We start from the raw sequence: 11339 nt of genomic DNA on the forward strand, positions 1-11339 counted from the left end.
CGGGAGACATCTCCTTTTCCGTCTTTCAAACGGGCTTAGACACCACATTAGCTTCTGCTCTGGCATCCAGGGAGTGTGTGCACAGTTTCGCAGCCAACGGTGCCGGAGATTAGCTGATCACAGACGGAGGGGGCGACGGACACACACACACACACGGACGGACGGACAGGGGGTAAAACATACTCTCGCCATGCCTTTCGGCCTGGTGGAGACAGGCCTGGTGGAGATAACACCTCAACAATCTAAATGTCTGACAGAAACACAACATAAACTGTTTACACAGAAAGATTCCAGACAGAGAATGTCCATATGTCCATGTTTATAAATAATACAATACTTGCATTTTGGTCAAAAATGTTACATTTAGGTCCTTAAAGGGATAGTTCACCCCCAAAATGGCATTTTTTGGGTCGAATTTCCTAAGCCAATAATTTGATGACCGGCGGCGGCTCCGGTAGGAGACAAAAAGAGTCAACTTTGAGTTTCCTACCGGAGACATTACCATATTTCCGCCCGTCATCAAATTATTGGCTTAGGTATGCGACAAAAACAAAAAAATCTCCATGAATTCAAGTCTCCATGGGGTGTGTAATCAATAGAAAAAAATACATTTTGGGGGTGAACTATCCTTTTAACTACTGTCTTATTTTCTAGCTCTGAGCTAAACTCTTGCAAATAATATTATAAATATATCAACATTCATTGTAGATGAAAAAACATATTGTTTTATGTTCAACTAATGATCACATCAGACATCAGTGCAACAGTTTACAATGAAATCCAGCAAAAATAAAACGTAAGTTCAGAAGCATTCAAACAATAAACAGCGACAAATATATTTCCTTTCCTAAAACAGTAGAGCCTTCATATATTGCAGCCAGAATTAGGTCTAAATATCTCAAAGGAAAATGTATATTATGCATATTTCTAACAGGGAATGTAATGTTAAAGGGGAGGTTGAATGTATCATGTCAGTATAATGTTAAAACCCATTAAGACCTGGAACGCATCTGTGTCACTTTAGATTTCTTTGGCTATTCAAAAATAGCAGATATACAAACTCATAGCGCGGCACCGAGTGCCGCGCTATGAGCTTGTAGATCTGCTATTTTTGAAAAATCTTGAAAAAAAATGTTTTAGATTTTTTTCAAAAAACTGTTAAGATTTAGAAAACATTTTTAAGAATCGCCTCAGGTCTTAACGGGTTAAAGGGGAGGTTCGGAATATTTCTGTCTTGGTAATGTCATAGTGTGTGTAATCTCTAGTCAGTCAGGTCATAGTCTCTCGTAGCCAGATAAATATTACACAATCTCCCAAAAGCCGAGAACAGAAGCTAGCATCTGTTTGTCATTTCGATTCCCAAAAATGTATTTTGAAATATACATTTTATTTTAGAATTTCGACTTCTGAATAGGCAGCTTTATAGGCTTAGATTATTTAGATTAGGACAGATTACACGCTGAAACATACGTTTCTGCTTTATCCTCTGATCATTTACAGAGCTTCAGTTGCTCCAGACTGTATGACAGACAGACAGACAGACAGCATTGTATGAGTGGTGTTCATTAATATGTACTGTACCTGCAAAATATACGTATAAATAAACAGTCTGGCTGCAGAGACTGGTCAGTCATAATGTGAATGTGTCAGGTCATAGTGTTCAGGTGTTGGTTGTTAGGGTTAAGGTAAGTGTTTACATGAAGTCCTCAAAGTCCTGTGTGTAACCTCCTCCTCCTCCTCCTCCTCCTCCTCCTTCATCAAACTCTCCATAATCGTCCAGATCATCTTTCATCTTGGCCTTCATTCCTCCTGCAGGAACAACTCCTTTCTTCTTCTTCTTGCCTTTGTTTTGTTGCTGGAATAAAAACATGAACAGTAAGCTGTGAGAGACAGTAGTAGTAGACTGCCCTAGCGTGTCTGATATCTGGCATAGAGGGGCGGGTTTAACATCTCCGGAGAGAGAATGTGTGTGATCCCATTGGTTCACCGATCTGTCCGTCAGCCCCCGCCCCGTCAACACAACATTTGGAGCGACGCCCACTGCACTCTGGTTGGTTGAGGAAATGAAACACTTCCTATGCCCGGAACACCGACTCGCTGGTCCAGGCTTTTATTTTTGAGCAAAAATAAAAAATAAAAGCCTGGAGATCGAGGCCACAGTAGTAGTAATACCCCCTTTAACCACCAGAGACAGCAATACCTCCTTTAACCAACAAATCACAAGTTTATTTCTTCATTCTCCAAACTCAACGGTCCTTCCACCATAATAAGATGTTAATCAAGGCAGGATGTGAAATAAAATGTCGTTATTCAAACCAGTCTTATTTGTATTTATTTTTTGGACACGCTGGGCACTGCAACATTTTGTCAGCAAGGTTTGGCACACATTTGCATACAAAATAAAGGCAAGTGTCTTCATACATGTTTACAGACACACTCATGTCTCAAACAGAGTTTTGTCTGTTAGTTAAATAAGTACCAACAAACACATTCTGCTAAGAAGTACAATAATGACTCCGGCTAATCTAATGTTCCTCATTTAGGTTCTATGTAACATACATCTATGTAACTATGTATCTATTAGTGATCTATGTATGTTTTATGTAACATACATGTGTGCATCTATGTATGTATGTCTATGTATGTTGTACGTAACATACATGTGTGTATCTATGTATGTTGTATGTAACATACATGTGTGTATCTATGTATGTATGTCTATGTACTGTATGTTGTATGTAACAGACACATGTGTACAACATGCAGACACCAACCTTCTCTTGTTTCTGTTTCTCTCCCAGTAAGATCGTTATTGAGCTGTTGATTCTCTTCATGTCTTCCACCTCCACTAGAATGTCAGACGTATACAAATATGAGTTAGTATTCAACACAACATGTGAATGAATGATCAACCTTGACCACTAATAACAATAATAGTCCTTATTGTCTCCTCAGGGATATTCATCTTCAGTCTGTTCCAACAGAAAAACATCATAACACAAAGACCATACATGAAGTCTCCAGTTTACACACAACCTTCCTATCAGCGAAGTTTGTTTAGTGCAGAAGACAAAACTTTTTTGCCATTTCAAAGTTCTGTATCTTGGTCCGGATGACATGAGTCTGAAGTGACGATGTAAGAGATGATTAGTGTCATTTACTACTGTGATGCTAGACGTGTGATGATGGCCATATTCCACGAATGCACAATCCTTACAAGTTATACCTCGTTGTAAAGGAGACTAATCAACGATAAAAAATGTATAAAATACAATACCAATTGGTATCATTGAAAGGGAGAAATAATCAAGTTAAGTTTCCGAACTCTTTGTGGGCAGTATATAGGGTTGATGTGGTTAAAGACGTATTAAGCCTCAGTACTCACGTGACAGACAGAGGTTCCTAAATAAAGACTCCAGGAAGCCAGAGTAATGAATGGACTTTTCATAGGGACATATTTTTTCTTTCAACAGCCTCTCAAACTCTGTGAAGTCGTCTTTAGAAGACAGGCTGATGTCATCAATACAGTCTTTAGAACAGTCTTTAGAAGTCAGGCCGATGTCATCAACAGCAGCAGGAACATGGTTAGACACACCTGGAGGAGAAGGAAAACTTGATTTCAGAAGTGATGAAAGGTGCTGAATATTGTAAGAATTAAGGATGCACGATTATATCGGTAACGTATCGAAATCGGCCGATATCGGCCGTAAAATGCCATATCGCTATCGAACTGATCTAAAAATAAACCTGATTATTTTGGACCAGAGCTAGCTGCTGCCCAATCTGGGAACCCATCGTCAAAAAAAGGAAAAACAGTGCCCTCTGCTGTTTTTTTACCTTTGATTTGACTCTGGGGGGGGATTAACTAGACCTATGCTCACTGGAAACCAGGGTTTTGGTCTGCCTCAGCCCTCCACTTCCGGTGGTGCGCCTATGTTTTCATTCCCACTAACAATATTTCTCCACGGAAAACTAACACCAATTCTCCCAAAGAACATGGATCGTTTTTGTTATAAGCCCACTTGTTTCTATGATGAAAGAGCAAGTTAAAATGTTACTAATTCTCCGTGGTTTTGTCGGCTTCGAGGACGCTATTGTTAAATGAGTTTCGGTTTGTTTCCAGTGGGAAGCGAGTGCACAGTTGTAAATCCCGCCCACTACATTTGATTGGGTAAAGCGTGGCCTGCTGCCTGATCTGAAGGCCCGCCCACTTGTAGCCAATGTGCACAGGTTCTCAACGGAGCTCCCGAAAGATTCAAGCAGAGCTCTGAATCTGTTCTTGAGAGATTAGCTGCTGCCTAACGCTATGGACCAGAGCTAGCTGCTGCATAACGCTATGGACCAGAGCTAGCTGCTGCCTAACACTATGGACCAGAGCTAGCTGCTGCATAACGCTATGGACCAGAGCTAGCTGCTGCCTAGCACTATGGACCAGAGCTAGCTGCTGTCTAACGCTATGGACCAGAGCTAGCTGCTGCCGGTGTTCACTCTCCATTCGGACATCTCACCACTCCGACTAGTGGCTTCCGCGTGCGGTTAGGGTTAGGGTTAGGGTTAGGTATAGGGTTCGTCAACGTCGGAAAGGCGACATGTCGGAAAGGAGAAATGCACCCGCTGCTGCCTAACGCTATGGACCAGAGCTAGCTGCTGTCTAACGCTATGGACCAGAGCTAGCTGCTTTCTAACACTATGGACCAGAGCTAGCTGCTGCATAACGCTATGGACCAGAGCTAGCTGCTGTCTAGCGCTATGGACCAGAGCTAGCTGCTGCCTAACACTATGGACCAGAGCTAGCTGCTGCATAATGCTATGGACCAGAGCTAGCTGCTGCATAAAGCTATGGACCAGAGCTAGCTGCTGTCTAACACTATGGACCAGAGCTAGCTGCTGCATAATGCTATGGACCAGAGCTAGCTGCTGCATAATGCTATGGACCAGAGCTAGCTGCTGCATAAAGCTATGGACCAGAGCTAGCTGCTGTCTAACACTATGGACCAGAGCTAGCTGCTGCATAATGCTATGGACCAGAGCTAGCTGCTGCATAATGCTATGGACCAGAGCTAGCTGCTGCATAAAGCTATGGACCAGAGCTAGCTGCTGCATAACGCTATGGATCAGAGCTAGCTGCTGTCTAACACTATGGACCAGAGCTAGCTGCTGCCGTGCCTATAGAGAGCTTTCAGCCCCTGGCTCTCCTGCTAAACTCACTGCTGATGTTATAGAATGTAAGACAGTAATAAACTAAACAATGATTGTATTGTATTCAGCTCATTGGCCAGCTGTTTGTAAGTACCTAAAAGCTCATTGGACAGCTGTTTGCACGTACCTAAAAGCTCATTGGCCAGCTGTTTCTCTGCCAACTCTTCCTCTGCTTTCTCTGCGGTGTTTTCCTGGGAATCCTCCAACTAGGAACCAATCAACAGTCACCATTAGATTAGATACTGTACATTGTAACTGTATATTAATGTTTTCCTGGGAATCCTCCAACTAGGAGCCAATCAAACAAAGCTGAGCATAACTGCTGGGAGAATACATCTTTAGACTAATTAAACTCACAGATGAATGTTACATCAGGGCAGGAATTTCAGGAAAGCCACGAAGGCCATGGCCGTCGTTGCCCCTGGGTTTGGCCTTGTGCCCCTCAAAACAATGTCCAGGGTCCCCACACATTTTTAGCAATGAATTTCCAAAACTTTTCCAAAACTTTTCCAGAATATTTAGCCCAATTTCCAGGCCTATATAACAATCATTCGGCGCAATAATGTGTCTCTTACTCCTATGTAGAATGCCCAAAGATAGACAGTGTAGCAAAAAATAACGTTTGAGACATACATTAGGCTGCCGTCACACAGCCCGTTCGGCGAAAAACTACTTATGTTACATATTTCGTGTAATATTATTCATGTTTATGAAAATGTTTTGTTTTAACAAAATCAATAGCCAAAAACAATGCATAGCCAAATATTTTTCCAGGACCCTTGATAAATTCCAGGACCTTTGATGATGTTTGATCAATTTCAAACCTTTTCCAGTACTGGATTTTTTTATTTTTTATTTCAAAATATTTCCAGGAATTTCATGACCGTGGGGACCCTGAATGTCATGCCCTGAGGCCACATGGCCTTAATGCCCCGAGGCCACATGGCCTTAATGCCCTGAGGCCACATGGCCTTAATGCCCTGAGGCCACATGGCCTTAATGCAAACTACTCACTCTTTTCTTCTCTTCTTCTTCTTCTTTTCTTTGTAAAAGTTCCTTCTCTTTAATTTTTTCACGTAGTTTCTTCTTCTCTGGTGGTTTTGTCTCTGTAAAAAAGACGTTGAGAAACAAACACTTCATTTCTCTCTCTTCAATTTCATTCAGAGAACCTGACCTCAGATCAGGGTTCTCTCTTTACTTTCATTCAGAGAACCTGACCTCAGATCAGGGTTCTCTCTTTACTTTCATTCAGAGACTAGGAGTATATTAAATATCAAGGGTTTCAACTGTACTGCTATTATTTGTTCTTGCATTTGGAATAATGACAGACTCTGCAGTCGGCTATACTACTGTTGAATGACCTTAGGTATTAATTGAATACACAGGACCACAATGGAAACGAGCCCCTAGGGCTTTTTGTGTTATCCTTCTTTTAACAACAATTGTAAACCGTACCGCTGTACACATTTCTTAATAGAGTATTCAATCAAGTCAGGTGACCGTATCTAGAGACATCTATGAGTGAATATAGAATATTATAGAGACAACATTTACAATGCATTCATTCACCAGACGCTCATATCCAAGTGACTTACAACAAACAAGATGAACACATACAGAGAATGTATATAATATAACAATATAATATGTAGAGGCTAGTATAGATAGAATACATTTAAAAAGATAATTCTACTGAGAAGACCATACCTGTATTCTTCTTCTTCTGTTCTTCTTTCAGTTCTTCTTCCTCGTCGTCCCAATTATCCTGCAAATTAAATCACTTCATCAATCAATTATCCTGCAAATCTCAGATGTAACTTTGTGACAAAGGACAGTGAAACGACCCAAAAATAAACATCTAATACAGTTCTAATACAGGCGGACGCTACAACTGCTTATTTATTAAATTGCAATAGTGGAAATGCATATTCTCAGCGCCCGTGCGGGCGACCCCCGCCCCCACCAGCCTCAAGCCAGATTTCCGGCCCTGCATTAAAACTATAAACTATAGGATGCCAAGTCAACAAATGAACCTGGTGGTGTATCCGTCCCTTTTATCCAACATAATAACATAATGAATAGTACCTTCACATCCTCCTCATCCTCTCCATCCCATTTATCTAACACAGTCTCTTTCTGATCTTCAAGATCCACCAACTCTGCATCTATTATAAAATAAACATATACAATGTCTATTATAAAATAAACATATACAATGTCTATTATAAAATAAACATATACAATGTCTATTATAAAATAAACATACACAATGTCTATTATAAAATAAACATACAAAATGTATATTATAATAAACATAAAATATCTATTATAAAATAAACATATAAAATATCTATTACAAAATAAACATCAAATGTCTATTATAAAATAAACATATCAAATGTCTATAATAAAATAAACATATCAAATGTCTATAATAAAATAAACATATCAAATGTCTACAATAAAATAAACATATCAAATGTCTATAATAAAATAAACATTCCAAATGTCTATAATAAAATAAACATATCAAATGTCTACAATAAAATAAACATATCAAATGTCCATTTTAAAACGTCCTGGTGTGTTCAGTACACAGATGTTATTAAAACTTGTAATGTTTAATTTAAAATAACTCAGTTTAAGCCTGCAGTAACATATATTATTATTATATGTATTTATAATGTAAATAACAGTGTAACCCAGCAGTAACATGTATTATATATATATATATATATATATATATATATATATATATATATATATATATATATATATATATATATATATATATACATATATATATATATATATACATATATATATATATATATATATATATATATATATATATATATATATATATATATATATATATATATATATATATATATATATATATATATATATATATATATAAAATTGACTCCAGTGTTGGCAATTAACGGGGATATGGGATGGGAACCTCCAAGCATCAGACACAAATGTGACATGGTTCGGCTATGGAATAGGCTTGTGAAGATGTCTGACCAGAGACTCACAAAACAGATTTTTAACTGGTATTTTAGATGTGGTCACTCTTGGACAAAATAATTGAGATCTTTATTTTATTCAAATGATTGTTTTTTTATTTTTCAAAATAAGTTAATATGTGACGTTCACAAAATTAGAAGTACAATGTTTTCCAGATATAAAGACCAATGGTGTAGTAATAGATGGTATAAGCCCACATTACGAACCTATTGTCTCATAAAAGACAGGTACATTGTAGTACATTGTATGTGAAGTATAATTTAAGCAAAAGACAACGATCTCTATGTGCACAAATACGTTCAGGAACACTACCATTAGCTCTGGAGACTGGCAGGTTTAATCCAGATGAAGAGAGATATTGTCTGTTTTGTGAACTTGGGGAAATTGAAAATGAGGTACACTTTTTGTTTTATTGCTCAAAGTATGATGATATAAGAGAGGTATTTGTTAGTAAGATGTCTTCTATTTGTGGAAATTTCCTTGAGTTAGATGATTATGAAAAATTTGAGATATGTTTTGTTAAAGGAGCTTTTGTTGTCGCAGATTTTATTTGTCAAGCTTGGGAGAGAAGACAGAACAGTCTGTATAATTCTGAGATGTAATTGAATGTACTACGTGAATATATTGTAAAACATGTTATACATGTAAAATGGTGTCTTATAAACCCATGAGGGTTGGGCACTTTGTGTGCAGGACACAGAAATAAAATGATCGATCTATCTATCTATCTATCTATCTATCTATCTATCTATCTATCTATATATATATATATATATATATATATATATATATATATATATATATATATATATATTAATGTAAATAACAGTGTAACCCAGCATTAACATGTATTATATGTATATTTATATATATTATAATGTAAACAACAGTGTAACCAAGCAGTAACATGTTAGCCCTGAAACATGACTGTCATACCATGACAGTCATGGTGGCTTGAGTCCCTGGTTTATAGTGGTGTTCGATTTTTTTTACATTGCCAACTCTCACATGTACATAAACGTTCAGATTTCAAATATAAAGTGCTTACCCCCAAGCCACGGATGTTACAAGGCAATCCGGACCGTGATAAGTACCCGTATCTCCCGTTTTGTTCAATAAAAAGCATTTTAATCCGATCATCAGAGTGCAATACACCTCCCAACCATTAGTGTCACATGGTTGAAAGCAATGGAGAAAATCTGGTGAAAATGGCCGGCGGTCGGATTAAAATGCTTTTTATTGAACAATACGGGAGATACGGGTACCTATCGTGGTCCGGATTTCCTTGTAACATCCATGGCTCGGGGGTAAGCACTTTATATTTGAAATCTGAACGTTTATGTACATGTGAGAGTTGGCAATGTAAAAAAATCGAAAACCACTATAAACCGGGGACTCTCGGCCCTACCATGTGAACCATGGCTAGTATTATATGTATATATGTATATTTATATATATTATAATGTAAAGAACAGTGTAACCCAGCAGTAACATGTATTATGTATATTTATATATACTATAATAATAATAATAATAATATTTATAGATTCACCCCAACAACGATCCTCCTCCATGTTTGCAGGTGTCCTCCCTGATAAAGGGTCCGTGTGACGTCTGGACACAAACCCACAGCTTCATGGTTCCGCTCTCTGGTCCACAGAGTTAGGAGACATTAACTGACACAGCAGTAGATCAGCCTCTCGTCTCTAGTCAAAATAAGCAATACACTTTTACACACTTTTAGCCATTTATCAAAGAGATCAAGAAACTACTAGACTACTAACTGCTACTAAATGAATTATTTAAAAACATTTTCAACACCATTACACAACACGTATAACTTAAAAAAAAAAAAAAAAAGGTTTAATAACTCTAATTGATAGTCGATTATATATATATTTTGTTTGTATTTATTATTATTTTTGTGTCAATTTGTTGATATAAAAAACTATAAATTATTTAAAAATACCCCTAAAAACAAAACAACCACAATTATTTAATCTTTTAAAAAATTATCCAAAGTGATCCAGATACAGTCACTTATATATAATATGCTAATCCAGACCCCAGAGTTGTTTGTGGTGTTAAAAAAATATTTTTCAAAAAAGCTGATATACAGTATATAGGGCCATAGGGGAAGCCCTACATTAGACCATGGACCACCATGGTCTTACGGGTCCATTTGGTCTCAGAGTTACAGCCCTATTACAGCCCTATAATTATAATACATATCAGAGTTACAGCCCTATAAGAGTCGATTTGGCTCCTAACCATCTATCATTTATCTGGAACCCCCCCCCAAGGACTGGACCTCACGTTGAGAACCACCGTCTTACAGTTCATCCACAATGTTAAACAATCTCCTGTCTGCTTCCAACAGCATCTTCATTCTTTCACATGTAATCACCTAAAGAAACAAACAAACAGATGGTCTCTCGCCCATAAATATGTCCATTCATTTGTTTGCCTCCCTTTCATGTTTTACTGCCACCACAAAACAGTAATATGTGTTTATATACAGCATGAATTTTGTGATAAAAATAAGTTTCATATAAAAAGTATTTATTTGAAAGGAAACCATTGATGAACACTGAATACAGCAGGAGTGATGGTTCAACAGTCCAGGAAACTAATACAGAATAAAGCAGACATATATAATCATTTAGCTGGTGCTATAATTATCATGTCTTCCCCCACTAACAGGTTGTAGAGGATAAGAACAGAGGATAATAACAGGTTGTAGAGGGAGATACACCTGTGTAGAAAAATGAAAAGATTTTACAGTTGCTTACAAAAACGTACATTCCCCCACAAACATCTTTATATGGAGACTCCCAAATAAAAGTCTTCAAAGTCATTATCTGGCCATTATGGCTTTGTATTATAGTTGTACACTTTTTATAGCTTTAAAATAGCATAATTAAGAAACATTTCTTCCCAAAAGATACATTTTTAATGACATACGCCTGCATTGTTATGGAGAGAAGCATCACGGAAACAACAGAAAAGCTGCTTTAAACACAACGGTTTATAAAAGCGAGTGAATAAAAAGTACTAAAAGAAATCTGTTAAAGTTTAAAGAAACAGACTTTAAAATCTTGAGGGAA

The 11339-nt window shown here is 37.4% G+C and overlaps 1 protein-coding gene across 1 annotated transcript; it reads right to left on the bottom strand.

The window, feature by feature from the left end:
* Positions 1-1529: 1529 nt before the first annotated feature.
* eif3ja (eukaryotic translation initiation factor 3, subunit Ja) lies at positions 1530-9817 on the bottom strand. The gene is made up of 8 exons (XM_084059847.1): positions 9785-9817; positions 7285-7364; positions 6907-6964; positions 6214-6305; positions 5327-5405; positions 3386-3595; positions 2775-2848; positions 1530-1855 (listed from the first exon to the last, which is right to left on the bottom strand). Exons 1-8 carry the CDS (start codon positions 9804-9806, stop codon positions 1694-1696), a joined length of 777 nt encoding a protein of 258 aa, XP_083915973.1. The 5' UTR covers positions 9807-9817; the 3' UTR covers positions 1530-1693.
* Between the last annotated feature and the right edge of the window lie 1522 nt (positions 9818-11339).

Source organism: Gymnoscopelus microlampas (genome assembly GCF_963454915.1).
Source record: "Gymnoscopelus microlampas genome assembly, chromosome: 6".
Classification (NCBI taxonomy): Eukaryota; Metazoa; Chordata; class Actinopteri; order Myctophiformes; family Myctophidae; genus Gymnoscopelus; species Gymnoscopelus microlampas.

Coding starts and splice junctions, on each gene's coding strand:
- eif3ja (XM_084059847.1), bottom strand. CDS start 9,806: ATGGAGGAGGATCGTTGTTGGG. Junction 6,306..6,906: donor ACAGAAGAAGAAGAATACAG/GTATGGTCTTCT, acceptor TCTTTTTTACAG/AGACAAAACCACCAGAGAAG. Junction 3,596..5,326: donor GCTGGCCAATGAGCTTTTAG/GTACGTGCAAAC, acceptor CTTCTCCTCCAG/GTGTGTCTAACCATGTTCCT.